This window comes from Saccopteryx bilineata, chromosome 7 (genome assembly GCF_036850765.1).
Source record: "Saccopteryx bilineata isolate mSacBil1 chromosome 7, mSacBil1_pri_phased_curated, whole genome shotgun sequence".
In the NCBI taxonomy this organism is placed as follows: Eukaryota; Metazoa; Chordata; class Mammalia; order Chiroptera; family Emballonuridae; genus Saccopteryx; species Saccopteryx bilineata.
The window spans coordinates 71,903,376-71,930,258 of NC_089496.1; the positions used below are offsets into that span (position 1 = coordinate 71,903,376).

General features: G+C 41.2%; 1 protein-coding gene across 1 annotated transcript; it reads right to left on the reverse strand.

Moving 5' to 3' along the window:
- Nucleotides 1-2,205: 2,205 nt before the first annotated feature.
- FBXO22 (F-box protein 22) lies at nt 2,206-24,992 on the reverse strand. The gene is made up of 7 exons (XM_066238487.1): nt 24,776-24,992; nt 24,520-24,658; nt 15,589-15,676; nt 14,329-14,424; nt 10,742-10,906; nt 5,525-5,690; nt 2,206-3,005 (listed from the first exon to the last, which is right to left on the reverse strand). Exons 1-7 carry the CDS (start codon nt 24,904-24,906, stop codon nt 2,588-2,590), a joined length of 1,203 nt encoding a protein of 400 aa, XP_066094584.1. The 5' UTR covers nt 24,907-24,992; the 3' UTR covers nt 2,206-2,587.
- Nucleotides 24,993-26,883: the final 1,891 nt, after the last annotated feature.

Below are 26,883 nucleotides of genomic sequence, written 5' to 3' on the forward strand. Positions count from 1 at the left end.
CTATCTGGCCTCTCTTACTAGGCTGAGAAGTTGGTAATGTTTACCTGTCATCCAGGTTCAAGCCACACTGAGAGAACTGTATAGTGACACGGCCTATTAGAACAGATCACAGATTATATCATGTGCAGGGTGTCTATTCTTAGGTCTGAATCTAAAGGTCTCCCTTCCCTTTACTCCTTCAGATTGCTACCAGCTCATAAGGAGTTTAGTTCTATTTTGATAAAGGAAATGGAAATATATTCCTTTCACAAGCAAACTGCAGCTGCAGAAAGATTTTGCTTTGAAAGCATATCAAGGAGATTAATATGTGTAAATGTCCTGGCTAAATAAACCATGTTATCAATCTGATTATCACTCAAGAGAAGGCAGTTCAGTGTGTGGAGACACTAAGGTAACATATCTTAACCCTGCTCTTGTCAATTTTTTTCATGTGATAATTTTTCCAGTTTCACATATGACTACAACAGCTGCCAATTCTAGGAATTGTATTTTTAGCTAAAACTGTCACTATTCCTTTTATGATTGCTTTTGTTTAGACAAGCCTTTGAAAAATGTAATAAGTTATTTCATTTTAACTTTGGTTAAATTATGTTCCCTTTCATGCAACTTCAAGGCTGGGGGGGTGACTTTTGTTTTCATCAGTGCAGCAGGTCATCCAATAATATTGTAGCATTTAATTTCATTTTGTTGGGATGTTGATGAGATGCCAGAGGAACTTAACTCTTTTGTTTTTATCAGGTAGCCTATGGTAAAATTGGTTTCATCATATGTTATTTTGCAGCAGTTTTAAGAACCTCAGGATAATATTAAGGGAGTACTTACTGGACTACTCCGGTTTCTACTGGATCAGCTTCTCTTTCCATTCTGCACCAAGGTTACAGCCTTGTGGCCAAATGAATTAACTTTTCATTATAAGCGCCAAAGGCTTGGCTGTATAAAAGAACCCTGTGTTAACTTCAAATATTATATGAAATGACACTGCGGCAGCCTCTCCTTTGAGAAGTAACAAAACTTTATATATTAATTTTTAAAAAGTAAAATAGCCTGATCAGGCGGTGGCACAGTAGATAGAGCATCAGACTGGGACGCAGAGGACCCAGGTTCAAAACCCCAAGGTCGCCAGCTTGAGCACAGGGTCGCTGGCTTGAGCCCAAAGGTCACTGGCTCGAAGCCCAAAGTTGCTGGCTTGAGCAAGGGGTCACTTGTTCTGCTGTAACCCCCCGGTCAAGGCACATATGAGAAAACAATCAATGAACAACTAAGGTGCTGCAACAAAGAATTGATGCTTCTCATCTTTCTCCCTTCCTGTCTGTCTGTCCCTATCTGTCTCTCTCTCTCTTACCAAGAAAAAAATAAAAAGTAAAATAGTCCATTCAATCCTCAGGCTCATATTTTTAAAACTTTTCAATTTTTAAATTCCTTTTTCCTCTACTGTTTAACCAACTTTGGTTAACATCACGGAATGAAGAAAATTTACAAAGTGTTGTTCTTGTGTGCTATGGAAGCATATCCAAGGACTCAAATTCTGAGGCACTATCTTCTTGATAATGGGTACCAATATAAAATAATTTAAAAATTAATAGCTAAATAAAAATGGCTAAATATTACTATTCACAGACTAAAAGTTATATGACAATCAAACTTTTCTTTCTACTTTCTTCAGGAACTAAGATTGAGAGTAATTAGAAAACAAAACAAGCTTCTAAGTCCTTTTATCATATACATAAACAGGACGAGAAAAATCTTTTGAGGTAAAAATTGGGAGAAGAGTGATTAAAAACAGAAAAGCAGGAATGTTAATACATTTGATGTCACTTACCTTACAAGTTTTCTACTGTCCTGTTAGAACCACTGAGCATTACAACAAAAGTATCATACATTAGTTATGTCACACTGTGCTAGGTAGATAGACTAACATAAATTATCTTGTAATGAAGACCTGGGGAAAGAAAGTGGCTTAGACAAGATTGATACTAACTTCTGTCTTATAAAACAGTCCGAGGGAAAGGAAAATGTTTTCTGCATAGAATAATAAAAGACCGCTTATTAGTCTTGGCAATTTATTTCACTAAGCAACTTCTGAGTCCTAAAACAAAAATAGTCTTTAATATTTATCAAATAAGTAAAAAGTCAGTAATCATTTTTTTATAGCTTCTGAAAAAAAGTGGTAAAGTTGTAAAGCAGAGAAAGATTTCTCAAGCAATCTGAATATTTTCCTCCTTTATTAAGGGAGAAAAATGTCTTCATGATTCTACTCAAAGTTCATCTCACAATGCAGAGGTAGTCATGGAATGTCTGAAAGCTCCATCCTAGAGATGAACCCTTTTTCAAGCTTCCTATGCAGGCGACTAGTTAAAATTACATGCACAGCAGCTACAGAACCTGGTGCAATTGCCATGATCAGTTTGCTTGTGCCTGATGCAAAAGCTCTCAGCTCTCATTCTACAATAAGTTAAATACAAACTTGTCCTTCATCTTTTATATTAAAACTATCCCAAAGGAATCTTTAGTGCATCAAAGCTACAAAACAAATACATATAAAGCTTCTCCAAAGTTCTATCTGATAAAACTCATTTTATAGGTGGCTTTACTTAGATGACCCAAGATGAATCAGGGCCATTATTGTGGTATAGCTATGAAACAGGTCATCATCCTTTACCTCATTACATTTCTTCAATATAAAGTTCCCAGTGACTATGCGATCACATCCAATTTCTCCATTTCCAAAGAAGCCAAATAAAGGAATACTAGGAAACAACTTTCTAAATGCATCAGCCTCCACGTTCCCCTTGGCTCTGTAATACTGAAAGCCTCTGCCCACGCATGCGAACATGAAGCCAATGCTGTTCTGCTCTGGAATGTTGGCTGCCTTGAGGCGCTGCATCGCGGCCTCGGCTGTCTTCTCGTCGCTGACATCCTCATTGAGAAGCACTGTGGCACTCTGGATTCGCTGACCACTAAATGACAGCCCAACCACGCCAGTGGCATCAATATCCAGAGGGTGCCTGGAAAATTAAATTAGAACAGTGACCATTTATCAAGAAACAAAATTTAAAATTCAGTGGTAAAAGAAAAAGATCTTCCTGATTCACTGGTTGGGAGGCCCTACCCCTAGCAGCCCTCACCTGGTCTGAGGCTCACCCTCCAGGAAGAGGAGTGTGATAAGGGTTAGAAAGTAAACTATGACGTGACAGGTGATGGATGGCGTAGAGGATAGAGTGTCAATCTGGGACACTGAGGTCCCAGACTCAAGACCCTGAGGTCTTGAGCTCAAAGTCGTTGGCTTGAGCAAAGGGTCACTGGCTCAGCTGGAGCCCCCCAACCCTAGTCAAGGCACATATGAGAAAGCAATCAATGTGCAGCTCAAGTGCCACAACCACGTATTGATACTTCTCATCAACCTGTCTCTCACTCAAAAAAACCACACAAAATTATCAAAATTAATACATAAAAAGAATGCAGAAGGCAGATCTATGGAGTAAACCACTATTTTTTCTGTTACAACTACAAAAGGGCAAATGCACCTCCACAAAGATTTCTAAACCCAATCCTGAGTTTTAGAAGGGTATCCTTACCTTTCTCACTTCCTTAAAAGTAACCTTACAATTTTAGTCACATACACAACAATGTCTAGTAAATAAAGATTTTTGGTATTATTCACATCTTTAGTATCTTTTTCCTCCACCTCAGCTATAACTATGCAACCATGGAGGACATTTTTAGCTTTATGTTGTCTAGTCCATAAAGAAAGGATTATATTACTGAGTTGGTAATTGTTTTCAGCCTAAAATTCAGCTTAATCTGAAAGTTAAAACACATTTCCTTTATGTTTGTATTTGCCTGATTTTTTTAGTGAAATATTTTATTCTTAATTAAAAAAATAGTGTAAAAATTACAAAACATAATATAGTAAACACCTGCTGGGGAAAAACAAGTACCTTACACTTCTAATACATTTACCAACATCTGAGGCTATGAAATGGGCAACAATCACTAGATTAACTGGAAACTAGGACTCAAAAAAGCTTACGTGACTAAGATAATAAAGCTAGCTGTGGCAAAAGCAGTTTCTGTGGGCAGAAAACATCTTCTTGAGTCTTCTGCTGCCCCTTCCACTTTTATACATTTCCTCTTCAAAAATGTTGTCACTCTCTTGCCTCAAAGAGTTATTTACCTACCTTTTTGGCGGGGTGAGTGTTGGGGAAGCACATATCTGAACACCATTAAAACGCAGCATTTATTTATGCAAATGGCTTGCCTTACACACTGACACAGTCTCAAGACCATATTAAAGTTGTGGCATGTAAGGGGATACTCCCTGGATTAGACACACAAAGTAGATGATGTGCAGACAGCCATGTACAGGCTAGCACTGCTTAAAATTCAATGCATTTGGCTTTCCTCACTTCTTCCTCTATGACCGTCCAGGGACCTCGACTTAGCTATTTGCTTTCTCTGACCCAAAGGGAAGGAGGGAGACAACATGACTATAACTGGGGTGACTGAAGTTGTTAAGAGATATTTATTTCTAGCAGTCCTCCACATCACTACTCTAGGATCCAAATACTAAATACAAACATAGAAACAAATACTGGTATTTGCAGGAAGCATTTGGAAAGTAGGGAGGGGTCTCGTTTTGCTGCTTTAAAAAACAGTTTATATTTATGTCCACTTAATTAGCTCAAACTCAAAATACTACATATTTTCATTCAAAATGGAAAGGGAGTAATGGCTCTCAAGACAGAAGAGCAAATATTTTTTCTATCTTTGAAAGTAAAGCCTTAAGAAACAAAATCATAGTAATTTTTGAGTCTGAAAAGCCTTTCAGAAGATCTGTTACAGAGATCCAAAAAAATGTGCCAAGTAATACAGGCAGGCCTGCTAGATACTCCATGGAAAAAAAGGTGGTATGGCCAGATATGTGAACTGTCACAGGTAATATTATTACCCCTCTAGAAGATTCTGAAAGCACAAAGCACATTAGAGGCTCTGAGAAGCTTTACCATAAAATTCCCTTTAGAGAAGGAAAGAGAACTACTGAGAAAGTGACATACTGTGGTCACACAGAGTACAGAGCTGTCAAGGGAGATGTTAGCAGACAATGTTGAAAATCAATTTTGAAGAGCATATAAGTTCAACTAAGAATAAGTTTTCTTTTTTAAATTCATTCATTTATTTATTTTTTAGCAAGAGAGAGAAAGAAATAGAGACAGGAATAGCACTCTGTTCCTGTATGTGCCCTGATGGGGGATTGAACCAGCAATCTCTGTGTTTCAGGCTAATGCTCTAACCAACCCAGGTATCCAGCCAGGGCAAGAATAAGTCCTTAAAGAACAACATATATATATTTCATTCTCCAACTGTAAGCAGAATTATGATGAGTAAGCCCCTCAACATAGGTCTACTGCAAAAGGCAATGAACTGTTAGCAATTCTTTGAACTTATTTTAAAAAATGACCCAATGTAACAAAAACCTGAGAACACTTCCTATCTTGCAAAGAAATCAAAAGCACATCAGACATACTTTTCAGAGGTCAGTGATGCCAGGTTGTCCACCTGGCCTCCAGCCACAATGATGTTCATGTCACTGAAAGTGCTGACTACTCGTTGTAGGTAATTGCTGGCTCCCACCTTACAGCAGTTATAGCCAAACACCAGGACGACGCGAAGCTCGGGGTTATCTAAAAGGCCTGCAGAGAAATGAAGAGCAGCGATTAGAGCCTTAAAATAGGAATTTTAATTTTACTTGATTGAAACTTTACTCTCTACATTTTGAAAAATGAAATGTTAACAACCTACACTCCTCGTTATATGCAATTCAGTGCTCAGGCTGTCAAGTTTCCCATCTTTTACCAACTTTAACACTACTCAAAATCTTTGCCATAACTGTTCCCCATTAAAAAAAATGAAACGGATATTTGAAAACACAATCAACACTTCACACAAATAAGGAAGCAGCTACATAACTATGCAGCATCCGTGGTAGACCCGGGTGCAAACTTTCTCCACACAAGCCACCACTTGGAACAGAGGGGACGCTGTTTATACAGAGCTGAGTGGGGAGCAGTGGATCCAGAGAAATGGAGAGAAAAGGCACTAACCACCTGAGTGGGCTGAATGGTGGTCCCAGCAAACTATATCCACATCAGACACCTGGAACATGATCTCATTTGGAAATGGGGTCTTTGAAGTTATAATTAAGGACCTTCATCATCTGAATTATCCAAGTAAGCCTAAGTAAGAGATACAAAGACAGACAGAAAGACAGACAGAAAAGACAATGTGACCATAAAAGCAGAAATGGAGTGATGCAACCATAAAGATGCCAAAAGGCACCAGAAGGTGAAAGAGACGAAGAACAGATAACCCCCTAGAGCCTCCAGAGGGAGTGCAGCATATCGACACCTTGATTTTCAGACTTCTGGCTTCTGAATTGTGATAGAATAAATGTCTGTTGTTTTAAGCCCCCAAGTTTGTGGTAATCTGTTTCAGCAGTTTCAGATTCCTCCAGCTTCTTAAGCACAAAAATGACCATGGTCCAAGATTAGAAATGCAGAAAGTAAGGACACAAAATAGAGTGTGAAAGAATTGAGATCATCACCTCAATCTAGACAAGGCTTCCACTTCCAGAAAGTCATGAAGAAGGTGAGAATGAGGCCCTGGAAGAAGCTAAAACTGTCGACAGCAAACAGCTGAGGGAAGGACACCAGTGAGAACGCTTCACAGAGCAGAAAAACATGGGGCTCTTTTCCCATTCAGCTTGATTCTCACACTTAGTGCTATAATATACACAGTGTCTAACAAACCTAACAACTATTTAACATAAAATGGATGGTTTCTTCTGCCCAAGATTTTGGCTCTTTCTCATAAACTGACAAAACATCAGGACCTCAAGGGAGGATGCCTAAGGTGTATGAGCACAGAGGACAGAGAAACAAACTCACTTCTTCTGGACAATAAATATGGCACAGGGGTTTGGCTATATGCCCTTTGGCAAAACCACTGAACCAAAGGCCAAACAAGCTTTCTAATGGTTTTTGTTTTCCCAAACTCTTCTCCCTATCCTGCTCCTCCTGTCCCGAGTGTCACCCTGTTTCTTCACTGCACCACCATCACCCCTCCATTATCAGTGAGTCCCCAATTTCTCCTCTCTTTCATATCTATTCATTTGCTAATTCTTTCTTTCTTTCTTTCTTTTTTTAATTTAGTGAGAGGAGGGAAAGCAGAGACAGTCTCGCATACACCCCGACAAGGTGGCAAGCCCACTAGGGGTGATGCTCAGCAACTGGGCTCTTCTTAGCGCCCCAGGCAGAGGCCATGGAGCCATCCTCAGCACCTGGGGCCAACTCACTCCAATTGAGCCATGACTGCAGGAGAAGAGAGAGAAAGAGAGAGAAACAAGAGGGGGAGGGGTGGAGAAGCAGATAGGAGCTTCTCCTGTGTGTCCTGAACAGGAATTGAACTCAGACATCCACACGCCAGGCTGACACTCTACCACTGAACCAACTGGCTAGGGCCAAATCATTTGCTAATTATTTTCTACTCTTCACACCCTGGTATCATTTCTTGCCTAGACTCTTACAGAAGATACCTACCTGGTTTCCCTGCTTCCAGTATCTCCCCATCATGTACGGTCATGGATGTCACTACCCAAGTAACACCTCTGAATTGCCATTTGCTGAGAACACCTGGCCTCATTGCATTACCCAGTTCCCAAGGCCCCTCACACATCCTTTGCTTGTAAAACAGTGGTTTACTATTTCCCTGCGTGTTACGATCACCTGGCTCTGTGCCTGTGTTCCTAATCCTTCAGCCTGTTACCCCCACCACTGACACGCTTCCCACCCTTCAAAGGTGTCAGGGCCACCTGCTGCACATGCCTCCTCGCTCTCCCTTCACTGCAGAGCCCTTGAAGCACTCCATGCGGACCTCTCACACCACTTCCCCACTTGGGTTACTATCATGTATGTCTGTCACACCCTTCCTGAAGTGTCACAGGGACAGAATCTGCATCCAGTTAATTTTTCTAATGTTATGAGACCTTTTAATAAGCTGAATAAAATTAACAATTTCTATATCATGAATCCACAGAACACAGCCATCCTCTTGTCAGCTCCAACCCGCATCTCTTCTCTTTCCCTTTTTGTGCTAAGTTAGCTGCTGGAATCCCTTCCATAATCTGTACTAAGCTGCCCCACAATGGCTTACTCCAAAGCCTTCAATGGTAGCAGACACAGACAGATGTCAGGAACGTGCAATGGCTCTCAAACCAACATCTCTGGCCTCAACTCCTCCTTCAGTTTCCTATCAACTATTTTCAAACCACCTAACCAATTCTAAAGAGATCTGGTTGGCTGAACATTGTTAGCTCCATCCAGCTAGTCTTTCAACATGAAGTCTCAGGATGGCATGATAAACTCACCCTGGTGTGGCTACATAGCCACACTTGCTCCCAAAATTCAACTTGCCTTTGCACTTAACATTGGGCCAGTTTAAAGGCATACTCTGAAGTTTTCCTTGATTTTTAGGGCAGCTTTAACAATACAGGCAGTCCCCAGGTTAAACGAGATAGGTTCTATAGGTTTATTCTTAAATTGAATTTGTATGGAAGTTGGAACAGGTACATTTACTTTAAAATGCAACTTAGATGTTTGCCTTACATAGTATTTACTTTTTACATTTCTGTGCATATAAATACTTAAAACTTTTTCAAATCTATCTCGTTTGTAACCCAGGGACAGCCTGAACAGCTAACATTGGTCTTCTGTTTATATACTATATGCTCGAGGGCCTTAGCTCTCTAGTTCCTAATCGACAATGCACTGTAATAAATCCTACCTGGCAAAGCTGTTGTGAAGACTAGAATAGCCTGTGGCACAGTGGCCAGCTTACATCCCAGTAAGTGGGAGCCATCACTACCTGTGTCCCCATCAGCCAAGACGGGCATGCTACTCTGGCACGCTGCTTCTGGACAGGATGATAATACCCAAGACTTTCACCTAATGTCCCCCAGAGCTACAAACATATCCACCTGCCCTCTAGTCTATTTCTCCATAGACCACAAGGCTACATGCAGATGGGTCACCTGTGATTCACTGTAAATCTGCCTAAGGTATACACAGGCCAACATTAGCCATCTGCCTACCATCTACAGAGCAAGATATTTTGCAAGGTGCTTTATATAAGCCATCCCATTTAATATTCCTAACTGCAACATAGTTATTTCTATTTTATAGACAAGGAAACATACTTGGAAAAGTTAAGAAACTTGTCCAAAACTAGAGCAACTACAAACTACATTCTTAAGAGCTACACTATCCTGCCTGACACCACAGACTGGCCCTGCAACTCTCCACACTCCACCTGGACCTGCCCATTTCCACATTTCCCATAGATCTACCGCCCATGGCTGCCAGTCTCTGCTGCCAACGCCTCCTCCCTCTGTGCTCCCCTCCCATCCCCACCAACTCCTTTCACTTTAACTCATAGTTGCTTCACTTTAGTTGTTCACTGGTTGCTTATGTGCCTTGACCAGGCAAGCCCAGGGTTTCACACTGGTGACCTCAGCATTCCAGGTTGACACTCTATCCACTGCGCCACCTCAGGTCAGGCACTTTCACTTTTTGTGCATTGTGTGGGATAGCTGTACGAGCCAGCCTCAATGTGTACACTACTTTTTTTTCCTAATTAGTAAACCATTCACAAATTTCCCCTTTGCAGCTACATAACTTTCTATTTCCATTGGGTTCAGAACCATTTCAAATAATGGAGGCTTATCACTCTAGGCTGGGTGACAAATGCATAAATGAGGGGTCAACCTGAATATTTTTTATGGCAACACTGATTTTTTTTAATTTTCATTTTACTGATTTTAGAAGAGAGAGGGAGAGAGAGAAAGGAAGGCAGACAGGGAGGAGTGGGAAGCATCAACTTGCAGCCACTTCTCATATGTGCCCTGCCAGGGCAAGCCCAGGGTTTTGAACTGGCAACCTCAGCATTCTAGGTCAATGCTTTATCCACTGTGCCACTACAAGCCAGGCCCAACAGTGATTTTTTTTTAATGAGATAATGTCAATCAGTTCATTTGCAGAGGGAGATAAAAGGCCTTCACACTGCTTTCCTTAAATAACTAGTTTGTTGCTTACTATGTTAAATGAAGCTTTCTCATCAGAGCTGAGACACTAGGCATTTTTTTTTTAGTGAGAGAATGTGAGGCAGAGACAGACTCCTGCATTCGCCCCAACCAGGATCCACCTGGCAGCCCACTAGAGGGCAATGCTCTGCTCATCTGGGGCCCTTGCTCCATTGCAACCAGAGTCTTTTATACCTGAAGCCGAAGACATGGAGGCATCCTCAGCGCCTGGGGAGGGGTGGAGAAGCAGATGGGCACTTCTCCTGTGTGCCCTGGCTGGGAATCAAACCCGGAACATCCACATGCCAGGCCAACACTCTACCACTGAGCCAACAGGCCAGGGCCTAAGCCAATTCTTTAACTAAAAATCACCTCTCATGACCTGACCTGCCTACTTCAGCCAAGCTTCCTCTGAGTGATATGTCCTAGTGAGCCCTTGTTTGACAAAAGTTTGCCTTAACTTACACCTTTTCTAAAACTTAAAATATACTGCACTCACCTCTGTTAATCACTAGGTTGAATTATCCACATCTCCAGTAAGGTGTACTTCATTCAGACGCTAATAAAATCAATCAATAAGATGGGAAATTAAAGGTAACAGTAACTTACCTACTTCAGTGAGTTGACGTCTTTCTAGTGTTAACTTCTTTGGATCCTTAATAAAATGAAAGGGTTGTATTTTTATTCCTTCAATTTGAGGGAATAGCAGAGCAAAACCAGATTCTCCAATTTCTATTTCCTGAGGTCGATTGCTACCTGATCCCATTGGAGTCACTAGGAAAAAAGTTAAGCAGTTTTGTGAACAGGTTCAATAAAAACTGAAGTTTCATGTCATAACAGTGTAAATTACCCAGCCCCAACTAGGTCACTAAGATAATCAACAAGCTAAAAGGCTATCATCTAAGTAGTTTTTAGCTTTAAAATTTTTCGGTATATAGAGTCACGATGCCTGCAATTTACTTTCAAATGGTTCAGAAAGAAATGTGTTTATGAACAAAGACAGAACAAGCAAATGCTGCAAAATTTTTTAAAATGGTGAATCTATAAGGAGGATATGTGAGTATTTATTATACTGTTATTCTTTCAACTTTTCTATAGGTTTGAAGTTTTTCTAAATAAAAAGTTGGAGGAGAAGAGAGGAAATACTTTTTCATGGCAATTCCACTTTAAAAAACTTATCCTAAAAATATTTGACCATTATATATAAAGTATACAAATGCATAGAGAAATACTTTTATCAGAGAATTTTTAAGATCAAAATAAAAGAAAAATCAAAATGCCCTCCCTATACTGGTATTTAGATTAAAAGTAACATTTGTACAATCAAATGTAACCATTAAGAATGACAGACATAGCCTGACCAGGAGGTGGCACAGTGGACAGAGCATCAGACTAGGACGCAGAAGACCCAGGTACAAAACCCCAAGGTTGCACTGGCTTCAGTGTGGTCTCATCTGGCTTGAGCGGAGGCTCACCAGCTTGAGCAAGGGGTTGCTGGCTTGAGCATGGGATCATAGATATGACCCTATGGTTACTAGCTTGAGCCCAAGGTCGCTAGCTTGAGCAAAGGGTCACTCACTCTGCTGTAGCCTCCTGGTCAAGGCACATATGAGAAAGCAATCAATGAACAACTAAGGAGCTGCAATGAAGAATTGATGCTTCTTATCTCCCTCCCTTCCTGTCTGTCTGTCCCTATCTGTCCTTCTGACTCTCTGTCTCTGTCAAAAAAAAAAAAAAAAAAGACAGACATATTCATTAACACTGAAATATGTTTATAATATGTTATGTGAATTTTAAAGGTAGGTATTAGGGACAAAACTATATCCCCCAAAATTCATATGAAGTCCTAACCTCCAATGTGACTATATTTGGAGATAAGGCCTTTAAAGAGGTAAGTATGGTTAAGTGAGATACTAAGGGTAAGGGTCTAATACAAGAGGACTGGTGTCCTTACAAGAAGAGGAAGGGACACCAGGGATGTGCACAGAGAAAAAGCCATTTGAGGACACACACAGCAAGAAAGCAAGGTGGCCATGTGAAAGCCAGAGAGACCTCAGGAAAAAGCAAACCTGCCAACACCTTGATCTTGGACTTACAGCCTCCAGGGCTAAGAAAAAATAAATTTCTGTTATTTAAGCCACCGTCTGGGGTATTGTTTTATGGAGCTGATTAATACAAATGCAGTAAGTTACAAGTCTATAGAAAATTATATTCTTCATACAGACACACACATATATATGTATTGTGAAAAGGTGCAAAGGAATTGCAAAAATTGTTAACATTAGTATTTTAAAAGGAAGAGTCAGGCCCCCTTACCCCTCTCTGAAAAGAAAAAACCCAGAGAAAGAGATGAAAGGGGCAAAAGTTAATAACTAATCATAATTCTCTAGAAGGATAAAACTTATCTAGAAACTACATCTTCCCCTTCCTTAAGATCCTTTAGAAGACAATGTATATATATCTTAATTAAAAATTCCTACACTGCCTGACCTGTGGTGGCGCAGTGGGATAAAGCGTCGACCTGGAACACTGAGGTCGCCGGTTCGAAACCTTGGGCTTGCCTGGTCAAGGCACATATGGGAGTTGATGCTTCCTGCTCCTCCCCCTTCTCTCTGTCTCTCTCTCTCACTCCTCTCTCTCTAAAAAAAATCAATAAATAAAATATTAAAAAAAAAAAAAAATTCCTACACTGATTCTACCTCTTCCTCCCCTCCTGGAGTCCTGAGAGTGAGGGATACCCCTACAAAGGGATCATGAGACCACTCCCCTTGCTTAAAAAACCCACATTCTGTAACATTTTTTTTGCTTTCTAATAATCATCCCTCTTGAAATCTTTTATATGTATAAAAACTTGTAAACTAAACAAGCGGGAGGTGGGGGCTATTTTCATTTAGCTTTTCTCCTTATCCTAAGCTAACTATTTCATTGTGATGACAGGGATAGGAGGGTAGACACTAGATTTGGGAATGTCTTTGCTGGGTATATAAAACAATTATCATACTGTGTTATCTTGTGGTGTAAGAATGCTTTTTCCTTTTAATAGATCCTATAGATAGATGTTGTAAACTTGTTAGTAATTGACTATTGTACCATGCTCCCTCCTTACCCACCCCAACTAGTACTTGATTTTGTATAAAAGAAGGTCTAGAAAGGTAAGAGGGCCTACATAATTTGGGATTGTGCCCCATGTAGCTAGCCAGCTAATTAATAAATTCCTCAAAAATTCATTTGAACTTGGTATCTCTATGTAACCTGCGAATTTAATTGCTGAACTTTACAACAGTATCTATATATCCAAGTAATTGCTACATATAGAAAGTTTGGAAGGTTTTGCATCATAACACTGATCAACTGATTTACTTCTATGATGCTTAAAGATGTTTTATCCTTTTTGTTTATTTGTATCTTCTATTTTTTCTTTTTAAAAAATAATAAAATACTATTACTAGTATAAAAAGAACAAACTTTTAAAAAAGTATTGTCTTTCAGAAACCAAAAAGCTAGGGAAAACTGAATAAACAACATTCAAAGAGAAAATTTCAGAATCAAATCAAATTCCACACAATATATCCTGAATTAAAAACATGAAAATAAAATTTCAGAGTTATTATAGGGTCTCTTTCTCCCACAAAAAAAATCATCAAAACATAAAACAGCAATTTTTCAAATGTCTGTAGCAGGCCTCAAGACAATCTGATTTAAAACCCCATATATAGAAAACAATAAAAAATAATAAACACCAGCAAAAATTCAGAGTAGCAAACTTGGAAAAGGGCACTACTTACACTAGCAACTTCAAACAGTGGTAGCCAAGCAGAGAAACATAAATTTCCTAGGAAGGCCCTTTTCCCTCTCCCCTACCAGAAACAGTGACAATGTGAGCATGCTCACTACTGCTAATTTGGAGAGGGGCAGAATATAATGTTCTTCCTCTCATGAATGGCTCCTAGAAAGATGTGCAGTACAGCTGGTGTATACAGAGAGACCTGAGATGTGAAATATGAACCACAATAACCACAATGGTCTAAGGAATGTTAATGTAAATCAAATATAATACCATCGCAAATATGATTAGCTTCAATGTATTTTGGGCGGCCAAAAATGTAAATGTGCTTTTAAATTACAAGTAATTCACTAATCGATAGGACCCTACGATAATGCAAAGCAGGAAATGATCAAGTTAGCATTTCTCTCACCTACAATCCCTGGGGTCACAATCCCAAGGACATGGCACCGTTGCGGGAATAGCTTTTCAAGGGCAAATGCTGTTTCCATAGTAGTTCTTTTCCTCGCTGTAACAACACAGTAGCAAAATTATTAAATGTCATCCACTTAAGATCAAATGTGATGATGTAGAGGGGGAAAAAGGCACATACTGAATAACTTAAAGTCATTTTAGACCAGAACACTGTGTAATAAAGCCTAAAAACTTTGATGAAAACAAATGTGTTCCTGTTTTGGCCCTGTTTTATATTTTAATTCTAAACTTGACCTTTAGCATCACCAGTGTGCCTTTCCACTTTGTTCATATATAGCTTTTGCTCCAATAACATCAAACTTTGCTACAGCAGCTAAATTTTAGACTTGCTATTATACCTCTCTGTTCAGCTCATACTAAAGCATAATGACTCTGCATAAGTCACCTGGACTCAAATCAGATGATAATCCACTGTCTCAGTCCAACTCTGGGTCTCAGTGTGCCCCTCCTGGGACACTTCAGCTGCTGCTTCTCTCAGCAAGCCAAGAACCCGCACTGCATCTACACATTAACTTTGGTAAGTGGGTCGCCATCATCCAATACAATAAAAGGCTGGAACAAAGATATACATCAGGGGTCCCCAAACTTTTTACACAGGGGGCCAGTTCACTGTCCCTCAGACCATTGGAGGGCCAGACTATAAAAAAAACTATGAACAAATCCCTATGCACGCTGCACATATCTTATTTTAAAGTAAAAAAAAAAAAAAAAACGGGAACTAATACAATATTTAAAATAAAGAACAAGTAAATTTAAATCAACAAACTGACCAGTATTTCAATGGGAACTAGGCTCCTCTCACTGACCACCAATGAAAGAGGTGCCCCTTCCGGAAGTGCGGTGGGGGCCGGATAAATGGCCTCAGGGGGCCGCATGTGGCCCGTGGGGCCGTAGTTTGGGGACCCCTGATATACATTCTGTTTTAATAATAAAAAGAAGAGTCTGGGGGATTAACATTTCAGCATGAGAAAAATACCTTTCTAAATAATTTGTTTCAATTGTACTGCAAAGTTCAAAAACCAATCTTTGAAGTAAAAAGAGCACTTCAAGGTTCAAAGACAATATAGTCATACTTTCTATAGGGAGTAGGCCCAGAGCCTCAGAAACTCATAACTCTCAGGATTGGGACAATATTTAATGCCAAACAGAAGATACATAAAGAAACAAAAACACCCAACCTTTTTCTTTTGATATTCACCTCTCTTGTGGCCTCGACACTCTTCCAGACTAATGAAAGTGTCAGAATCAGCCATGTAAAGAACTGTCTGTGGTAAGATGTGAACATTCTGCAAAGAAAAAATTAATTGGAATTAAATCACATGAATCCATGAGTGCTTTTGTGGTCCCTTCAAGTTTTACCCGGGTCTAAACTGCTGTTGCCCTACTACTGTCCCTTCAGGTCAGCGCTGGCATTCGGAGTCCCTCCACTTCACATTCATTTTTAGCTCATTCACTTGTTAAACATCAATGATTTCTTCAAGTCAAACTCATTCTAGACTAACTTGAGAAGGTCATTTTCATAATAATTTTAGCTCTTAAACAAAAACATTAAGTATCAGCAAAAAAAATGCTACTTGCTTTATTTGAACAGAAGCAGCTCAGCAACAGAGGGAAGGTACTGACTTTATCACACTCCTCATTGTTGGAATCCATGGGAGTCCGAAAGACCAGAGTAACAGGCTTTATTGAAAGGAAGAAAGGAACCCTGCCAGGCACTTCTCCTGGGAGAGAAGAGCACCGGTTACAGACTAGGGGCGTGTGTTTGGGAGAGCCTCAGGGGATACTGAGGCAAAAGTCCGGGTATGGCCGGAGCCCCTCCTTGGGGTGGCTTCTCAGTTTTTTGGAATTCCTTTGTCTCAGGGGCCATAGTCCAGTAAGGGTGAGGTCTGACAGATAAGCGGAACATCAAGAGGGCAGTTTGGAATTTACATATCTATCACTCATTACACTGCCTATCAAATTAGCTATTCCAGGCCTTCATTTCCACCAATCTCTTATTTACAATTATCCAGACACACACTTCTTTAAATATTATCCTCCAGCTCTTTTCCTTTCCCACTTAATTTAAGACTATTTCCCGCCTGACCAGGCGGTGGCGCAGTGGATAGAGCATCAGACTGGGATGCAGAGGACCTGGGTTCAAGACCCCGAGGTCGCCAGCTTCAGTGCGGGCTCATCTGGTTAGGAAAAGCCCACCAGCTTGAACCCAAAGTCACTGGCTCCAGCAAGGGGTTACTCGGTCTGCTGAAGGCCCGCATCAAGGCATGTATGAGAAAGCGATCAATGAACTAAGGTGTTGCAACGCAATGAAAAACTAATGATTGATGCTTCTCATCTCTCTCCATTCCTATCTGTCTGTCCTTGTCTATCCCTCTCTCTGACTCACTCTCTGTCTCTGTAAAAAATAAATAAAAATTAAAACAAACAAAAAAGACTATTTCCCCCAGCCCTGGCCGGTTGGCTCAGCGGTTGAGCGTCGGCCTAGCGTGCGGAGGACCCGGGTTCGATTCCCGGCCAGGGCACACAGGAGAAGCGCACATTTGCTTCTCCACCCCTCCGCCGTGCTTTCCTCTCTGTCTCTCTCCTCCCCTCCCGCAGCCAAGGCTCCATTGGAGCAAAGATGGCCCGGGCGCTGGGGATGGCTCTGTGGCCTCTACCTCAGGCGCTAGAGTGGCTCTGGTCGCAACATGGCGACGCCCAGGATGGGCAGAGCATCGCCCCCTGGTGGGCAGAGCCTCGCCCCTGGTGGGCGTGCCGGGTGAATGTCTGACTGTCTCTCCCTGTTTCCAGCTTCAGAAAAATGAAAAAAAAAAAAAACAAAACAAAAACAAAACAAAAAAAAAGACTATTTCCCCCAAAAGACAGCTTAAAGGTCACCTCCTCTACAAAGCCTTTTCTGAGGCTCCCTCAGGACTTTATTTCATATGCAATATCCCTTACATCCCAGTAATCTGCTACTTACCAACTGAGCTTATTCAGATTCATGTTTTCCACTAAATTTCACGTTATAGACAAGTGGCAAAGTGGTTGTAAATGAAAAAGGTGAATATATTTTTCCTTCTGAGCTGGTTATTTTCAAAGATATTTCACTATCAGAATGGAATGAGGTAGTTAGCATAGAGCAAAGCTTCAATGTTAATTAAATGAAAAATGTTGATTCACTACAATTTCAGGGAATGCTAAGATGTTTCATATTAAATTCCATATAGACAAACTCAAAAGATACTGAGACAGGATGGTGACCCTGTGGTTGCCTCAGGGCTGGGTAAGACCTGCGGATATAGTCTCTTTAGTCCACAAGGCATTTTCAAAGAATGGAATTTGGTTGCCAACATTTAAAATTCCAAAAACACTTATATAAAATGTGAATTTCCAAATTCTTTAGAAAAACTAGACATTTTGGCAACACTTGATCCACATTCATTCCCCTTGACTAGGGGTTAACAGAGGCAAGTACCCTCTAAATTGCCATGCCCTACCTCTCCCTCTGATGTTACACTGAGATACCTGACCCACTGAGTTACCTGCTGTAAAGCCAGTATCCGCAGCCACCATCACAGCCGCCCGGCCCATGCAGGTTTGCATTGGATTCGGACAGATGGTAGTGAAACAACAGAGCCAAGAACTGGTGGGCCATCATCTTTAATCCTAGCTTGCACCCAGCAGGCAAGTAAAAACGCACACTGGGCTCCAAAACCCACTCATTCAGCGCTTACAAAGCTACTGACTTATCTGAGTTTCCTAGAATCAAAGGTTTCTAGCTCACCAGACTTATTCACCTCTGTTCCCCATCTCCTTCCTTCTCCCTGCACAAACTCTACACAAACTGGCTTCTCACTCAGCACTCCACCATCTTGGCTGCTTCTCCTGGCCTCCTCCACATGGCCTTTCTCTGCTCTCCTCTCTGCTTTCCTCTAATGCTAATCTTAGGAACTGAGAGAGCAAGCTCCCGGTCTGCCTCACTTTATAGTGCAGAAATCCAATATACAAATAGGGAAGTCTCTAATACAAAGTCACTTATCTGAGGCATAACGGGATTCCTCATGAGAGTGCTCCATCCCTCATCAAAAATGGCGGGAAAGGCTTAGTCCCGAAACTAAGCCCCAGGCTACTAGGATCCTGCCTGCCCACAGCCTGCCCCCAACACACATTAATATCACCTGGGCGACGGGCTTCCACGTGGGCAGCGCCATCTTTAACAAAGGGAGCATAATATTTTATCTGCCCTACACCTGCCTAACTCTGGAGTCATTTCAGTTTGTGATGCCTAGTGTAGTGAGTAAAAACGAGAAGTTAAAAGATTTAAGTGTGAGTGCTGACTGCCACAAACCAGCAGAATAACCCTTGAAAGTGTTTAGGTCTTGGGCTTTGTATTCTTAACGATCAGCAGTCTAATTCTGAGGTTTTATGATTCTCTCCTTTCTGGTACCTACTAAAAAGTAATTGATGAATTTTCCTTCCCAATTTTCACTAGAAGCCATGGCAATGACAATCCTCATCATGAGATGTTCTGAAAGCAGAAAGACGAGATACAAAGAAGTGCCAAATGGAAAAATGTTTTGCCCTGGCCGGTTGGCTCAGCGGTAGAGCGTCGGCCTAGCGTGCGGAGGACCCGGGTTCGATTCCCGGCCAGGGCACATAGGAGAAGCGCCCATTTGCTTCTCCACCCCTCCGCCGCACTTTCCTCTCTGTCTCTCTCTTCCCCTCCCGCAGCCAAGGCTCCATTGGAGCAAAGATGGCCCGGGCGCTGGGGATGGCTCTGTGGCCTCTGCCTCAGGCGCTAGAGTGGCTCTGGTCGCAACATGGCGACACCCAGGATGGGCAGAGCATCGCCCCCTGATGGGCAGAGCGTAGCCCCTGGTGGGCGTGCCGGGTGGATCCCGGTCGGGCGCATGCGGGAGTCTGTCTGACTGTCTCTCCCCGTTTCCAGCTTCAGAAAAATACGGGGAAAAAAAAAAAAAAAAAAGAAAAATGTTTTATAAAATTTTTAGTGGACTTTAAAAAATTTTTAATAAAAAAGTTAAATCAACTTTCTTTTTTTTTAATTTATTTATTCATTTTAGAGAGGAGAGGGAGAGACAGAGAGAGAGAGAGAGAGAGAGACAGAGAGAGAGAGGAGAGACAGAGAGAGAGAAGGGGGGGAGGAGCTGGAAGCATCAACTCCCATATGTGCCTTGACCAGGCAAGCCCAGGGTTTCGAACCGGCGACCTCAGCATTTCCAGGTCGACACTTTATCCACTGCGCCACCACAGGTCAGGCTTCAACTTTCTTAATGGCTATAAAACTATCATGTCCACTAGATACTTTGGCAAACACAAAGAAATAAGCATACATGATTTGGACAAGGTTTCCGTGTTTTTGTCTCACCACACTGGAGTTTACTACAAAGTATAAACTTCTTTTTTTTTTAAAGTTTTTTTTTTTTTTCTTTATTCATTTTTAGAGAGGAGAGAGAGAGGGAGAGAGAGACAGAGAGAGAGAAGGAGGGAGGAGCTGGAAGCATCAACTCCCATATGTGCCTTGACCAGGCAAGCCCAGGGTTTCGAACCGGCGACCTCAGCATTTCCAGGTCGGCGCGTTATCCACTGTGCCACCACAGGTCAGTATAAACTTCTTTAAGGGTATTACTATGTGAATTTTAATATAATACTAATAATAGAGAATAATAATTTCAATTATTAAAAATACTATAATTCGCCTGACCAGGCGGTGGCGCAGTGGGTAGAGCGTCGGACTGGGATGCCGAAGACCCAGGTTCGAGACCCCGAGGTTGCCAGCTTGAGCACGGGCTCATCTGGTTTGAGCAAAAGCTCAAGGTCGCTGGCTCGAGCAAGGGGTTACTCGGTCTGCTGAAGGTCCACGGTCAAGGCACATATAAGAAAGCAATCAATAAACAACTAAGGTCTCGCAAAGAAAAACTGATGATTGATGCTTCTCATCTCTCTCTGTTCCTGTCTATCTATCCCTGTCTATCCCTCTCTCTCTCTCTCTGTCCCTGTAAAAATAAAATAAAATAAATAAAAAATACTATAATTCTTGGTAATGTGTATTATGCATTACTTTTTCATTACTTAATCTTTACAACAATTTTATAAGGGTTTAAAGGGAGTATTATACTCTGAGGTTCAGAGAAGTTAGGTAACTTTTCCTTCTTATTCTTTTTTCTGTTTTTGTATATGCCCTGCCCGAGGACCAAACCGGCAACCTTTGCACATTGGGGCAATGCTCTCACCAACCAAGCTCACTGGCCAGGGCAGGTAACTTTTTCAAAGTCTCACAGCTAGAATGTGCCAAAGCTGGGTTCATGCCTAAGTCTGCCTGCCTGGCTACAGCAGCCAAAATAATATAAAAACCTTTAAAGCTATATACAAAGAATACCTGCTGTGGTAAAAATTTGAAGGAATAAAAAGCAGAATAGTTTGCCTGACCAGTAGTGGCACAGTGGATAGAGCATCGACCTAGAATGTTGAGGACCCAAGTTGGAAACCCTGAGGTTGCCAGCTTGAGCATGGGATCAAAGACATGATCCCATGGTTACTGGTTTGAGCCCAAAGACCGCTGGCTTGAGCAAGGTGTCACTGGCTCGACTGGAGCCCTCACAGTAAAGGTATGTATGAACAACTAAAGTGATGCAACTACAAGTCATCTCTCTCCCTTCCTGTCTCTCAAAAAAGAAAAAAAAAGCAGAAAAGTTTTTAAAAACATTTAAAAATCACACAATTCTTGCCCCAAAGGAAACTTTTGCTAACATTTTGGCTTCTATTTTTCTTTTTATGTTTTTAATAATTGATATTATGCTAAACATATTACTACATAATCACTTTTTAAACTTATAACATCAACATTTTCTCTTGTCATAATGCATCCTGAATTTATCATTTAATGACTTCCTTTACTAGATAAATATTAAGGTGTTTACAATTTCCCTTATTATAAATGACACTCCAAAAAACATCTTTATGGAAAAAGTCTGCTTGAATTTTGATTTTATATATTTTTTTAAGATATTGTATTTATTCAGTTTAGAGATGAGAGAGAGAGAGAGATGGGAGGAAGAGAAGGAAGCATCAGCTCCCATATGTGCCTTGACCAGGCAAGCCCAGGGTTCTGAACCAGCAACGTCAGCATTCCAGGTCAATGTTTTATCCACTGCGCCACCACAGGTCAGGCCTGCTTGAATTTTGAATTTTTTCCAAAGGACAAACTTTTGGAGACAGATTAGGTAGGATTTGGACTGAAGTGCTAAGAATAAAGTTTTCTGCATGTCTGCCTTTGGTTACTGGGCACTTGGAACTGAGTCCCGAACTCAAATAAGGTAAGGAGAAAATCTCCACATGGGAAAGGGAGAAACAGAATATTGGTCACTTATGGGGCATTCATCTAAGATCTAAGTATATGAAGAATAATATAAGCCAGGTTTCTCAATGTCTAAAAGGGCAGGACAAATATGAGTTGAGAGAAAACTGAAAAGAATCCTGTGTTAGATTAGAACTGAATGTACCTGTTTCCATATGTTTGTGTATGTGTATATATGTGCATATATGTATATGTGTAAATGTGTGTATATGTGTATACATATATAGATGAATACACATACACATGCTTTCATGTATTACATACATATATCCTTTGGCACTGTCCACTAACTAGGCTTTGCAGCTACACATCATTTAAGAGCAACAAGTCCATTATCTTGGGCTTCCAAATACCATTCTCCACTAAAAGGAACCATGACTCCTTGGAGAAATGGCTGATTCCAGGACCAAAGCAAGCAAAACACAAGACGAGCTTAGAACACCCTGTGCTAAGAAGTGCTCAAAGACGATGGAGCCACCTCTAAAAAACACTGAAACAAGCTGAAGGTGCTCCTGCCAGCTAAACCAGGGACAATTTGGGAACAAAAATACTAATAGAAACAGATGACATCCCATTGAATAAAATAAGAGACTATAGGCCTGACCTGTGGTGGCACAGTGGATAAAACGTCAACCTGGAACACCTGAGGTCGCCGGTTCGAAACCCTGCACTTGCCTGATCATGGAACATATGGGAGTTGATGTTTCCTGCTCCTCCCCCCTTCTCTCTCTCTCTCTCTCTCCTCTCTAAAATGAATAAAAAAAATTTTTTTTAAATGAGACTATATAGACATAAATAAATACATTGAAACAGGATACTAACAGTTTCAAAGTATCTCTCCACCAAATACTAAGTGGAAAAGAGTAATATTACAGTTGCAGCATCTAGCTGACACCATGTTAATAAAAAATAATAAAAAATCAAAGTGATGAGACAAATAGAAATCATATGCTGCCTGACTGATTGCAGTGAGAACATAGCATAGCTTGGAATACTCTGACCAAAGATACATAATCTGAATCGAAGAAACATCAGATGTTTCACAAAATAACTGGCCTGTAATTTAGATACGTGTCAAAGTAGTGGAAGTCAAGGAAAGTTGTGAAAGTCAACTGCTTGAGAAGCAGGTCCAAGTCAAACATTCAAGAAACAGGACAAATAAATGCAATATTAATTTCTAAACTGAATCCTTTTGCTTTAAAAGACATTGAGACAACAGGCAAAATGTGAATTGGAATATGAAGGTCAGATAGCAGAAATGTATCAATGATAATTTCCTGACTTTGATGGCTGTACTGTGGTTATCCTATGTCTTTGTCTGTATGCAATGCATACTGAAGTAAAGTATAAGGCAGGGGTTCTCAAAGGGTGCACCCTAGAAGATTTCCATGTGCGCCCTATGGTATTCCAGAGAAATATGTGCCTGTTGGGGACCAAAAAACCAACAGGGTTTTTGGTATTCAGATTTTTGGGAGACGGAGGTGTGGGAAATTGGCTATAAGCTGACAGTCTGCCCAACTCCCCACCTTGCCTGACTAGGTTACAAAAGGCTGTTAAACTGTGGTGCTAGATTGTTTACACTGCCCCCCATGTTCCCTGGAAAGACTGGAGGCAAGTTTCTTCTATCCTTTGTTTGGTGTAAAGTTAAGGTGATATGTATGGTGGGGGTTTTCTGCACTCAACACAATTAGGAGTAAAAAAGAGGAATTCTTCAATGTATTGACAAGGAAATGAGTTTGCCTTTCAAATATATGCCCAAACATTGCAGAAATCGCTAGGACACATCAGGCTCATGTTTCTCATGAACACAAGAATGAAAAAACTTAACACATTTGTGCCAGGACCTGCCAAATTTATTAAATCTTACTAAGAATGTATCTATATATATAAAAAAAAATTTTTGTCATTTTTTTTTACAAATTCTAAAAAGCATAAAAAATGTAACATAAAAATGTTTTTAATGTCAGAATAAATTTAATTTTGTCGTATTTATTTCATTTAATTACCATAAAAGCACATTCGGACTTTATATTCTTTTTCTTTAATATTTGACTTAATTATTATATTTCTCAGAAATCTGTATATACTGTGCCTACAATTATTTGTAGGATTTTAAATGCGCCCCGACTTCAAAAAGTTTGAGAACCACTGGTATAAATAAGTAAGTGAATGACAGAGCATAGGGTTTGCAAATTACTCAAGTGGCTCCTCCCACTCCCAAGTTAGATACTGCAACCTCATGTCTGTCACCTGTGCTCAAGAAGCTGCCTACTTGATTCCACAGCTCAAGTTTTTACCTTCAGTTCAAGTTTTTCCATACCCAGGGATTGCCCATCTTTTGAAACTGGGGCCCAGAGATACAACACAAAACAGTACATAAGATCAGGAGTTGAAATATTCGGGTTTAAGATTAGTTCTTGGCTTTCTTCTGAGATACTAAGCTACAGAGACCCAAATGCCTTTCCTGCAAAACAGTGACAATACCTGCTTCAACGGAAGCAGGTAAAGGAAAGGTTCTGCATAGCATTATCATATTAGCAAAAACCTGGTTATATAAAGTGCCCGACATTTGAGGAATGGTCAAATAAAATCATGGCACATCTTACAACATAGTCATTAAAACCTGATATTTACAAATCTTTTTTGTCACCAGAAAATGTTCCGTAAATTATAAAAAATAAGCCCACGTAGGAAACTGGGATAAAAACAGACTTAACTCTCAAAGACTGACCCACCAACCCTGACCTGTGCGCCGCACCCCTTCTCACTTGCCTCAAGCTCCTCGGCTGCCACGCGGACTAAGCAGTGCTCCTGCAGGTGGCCACCGTCCGCCGGGCCCGCCGAGATCCAGGCCACCCCGCGCTGAGCCCGCAGCACCCTGCGCACGCTCTCCCTCCACAGGCGGCTCACGCTGGGGGCGCGACCACAAAGGGCTGTGAGAGGGCGTCCTTACCTCTCCCCGCTGGGACCCCCCACCCCGCACACCCTAAGGGACCAAACCCGGGCCAGCCCCGCCGCTGCTCCTCACCCGGCCACCCGCAACAGCGCCTTGGCAGGCAGGAAGGTGAGCACACGCTCCACCACCTCCGCCAGGTTACTCAGCACGAAGGCGCTCCGTGGATCTGAGAAGCCGCGATCTCCGCCGCCCACCGGCTCCATTCCTCCCTAACGGTTCCGGCAGTAGAACCGAGGTTCCGAGGGGTTGTGAAGAACTACCAGGTCCAGGCCAGCGCGCACTGCGCAGCCGCGCGCCACTTCCGGCTGGGGCAGGGCTGGAACTTCCGGCAGCGGGCTTCCGGCGCAGGTCTGCTGCAACGTAGTTTTCCGGGGTGTCCGTCTTGCAGGAGATCTCTTATGCGCACGTCGCGTGTAGAGACCTTTTTATCCTTCTCTAATTCATGAGTCCCTGAAGGCAGAGACTATGTGATACTGGTTCATCTTCACAGCCCCAATGCCTGTTAACATCATGAGCCCAGTTTTCGAACGGACGGTATCTGCTTTAAAAGCCAGCCTCGGGTGTGGAAATGAGTCCTACTCCCGTCCGCGTGTGATTCTGCTTGTCGACCGCCAGCTCCGCAGTCCCCGCGTCCAATTGGCGCACCTGGTGCTCACCCAGAGCTGCTGATCTGACTAGGATGGCCCCGCAGACATTTTCTACTTTTCCTGAGTCCGATTTAAGCTTAGGCTGAAAACAAAGAGTGCAAGAAAAGCGAGCGCAGACCTGCCAGCACCCTCGACCTCCACTCCTGCCACTTACCCTATCGCCGGTAATTGGTCTAAATTAGTGGGCCGCAAAACATTCTGGCCTCAGGACTCCTTCAGTCTTAAGTACTGACAACCCCAAAAGTTTGTTTATGTGGGTTGTGTCCGTTAAACTTGCCATGTTAAAACATTTTAATATTAAATTAATAAATCCATTACACATTAACAAAATGACACTTTAATGGGAAAAAAATAACTTTCGCACCCAATAATGAACAGTGACATCTTTACATTTTGCAAACCTCAAATTTCTGGCTTAATAGAAGGCAGCTTCGATCAGCTGAAATCAGTCTGTAGCAATATCACATCATGTGGCCTCTGGAAAACTCCATTGTACACTTGAGACAATGACACTGAAAATGGCAAATTATGTTTTAGTATTAGGAAAGTAATTTTGACCTTCAGAACTTTCTAACAGGGTCTCATGGGGTTTCCAGAGTTCCCCAAATCACATATTCAGAACCACTGGTTTAAAATAATGATTCCATTCTTTTCACCAGTCTTTAGTTTAGGGGTGGCCCCAGTTCTAGGCAAGTAAGGATGAGGGGCTGGATGCTGGGGCTGGATGGCCTGTAAAGATTTCTACACCTCCTAGGGGGACACTGAAGACCGAACCATTATCTACCTCTGGATGAAGTATAGTAGTATGACTGCACATACAGACATAACTTTCAGTCCAAAGGTGAAATCAACACAGAAAAATCTCAAACAGAGCAGAGCCCAGATGTACTGTGCCTGGAGTTTTCCTACCTCTGTACTTCTTGTGAGATAACTTTATAATTGTAAGGAAGCTATGGGTACACTAAAGAGGGAGCAGATTATGGGAAAAGGTGGAACTCAAGTATACCACATCTGTATACAACATTTTGGGGATCTCTAGCTTTCTCTTGTTAAATTAATCTGCTCCCTTCACCCCATCACACCATATATAATCTTATTCCAGAAACTTAATAGAACCTACAGACACCTGAAGCAAATAGTATCTCTAATGATGGTAAATGACAGAGTTATTTTTTAAGTGATTCTTTATTCATAAACTTGATGCAAGTTTACAAAATTTACTGTACATTGCCAAATAAATCTGCAATGAAAAATAAACTCCAAAAAAAAAAAAAACAAAAACCCCCACCAAAAAAAAAAATCACCCCAAAGCATGCCAAATGTGCAGCTGTCAATCTGCTGGCCATCAGAATATTAAAGAATTCAATAATGTATTCAAGATTTAGCCTTAGGTTTAAGGAACTGTAATGCTTTGAAGAATTCTGCCTTGTCACTTGTCTTGAGCAACTGGCAATGAGAACTGTATACAAATATAACCACATGAACAAGAACACCAGAAAACCTTTTCTACTGTCCTTTCAACCACACAATAAT

Excerpts from the sequence above, each read along its gene's own strand:
- FBXO22 (XM_066238487.1), bottom strand. The coding sequence starts at position 24,906 with ATGGAGCCGGTGGGCGGCGGAGATCGCGGCTTCTCAGATCCACGGAGC. Across the intron at positions 15,677-24,519 it reads TGGCAGCCGAGGAGCTTGAG|AATGTTCACATCTTACCACA; the intron begins GCAAGTGAGAAG and ends TTTTCTTTGCAG. Across the intron at positions 10,907-14,328 it reads TGTGACCCCAGGGATTGTAG|TGACTCCAATGGGATCAGGT; the intron begins GTGAGAGAAATG and ends CTTTTTTCCTAG.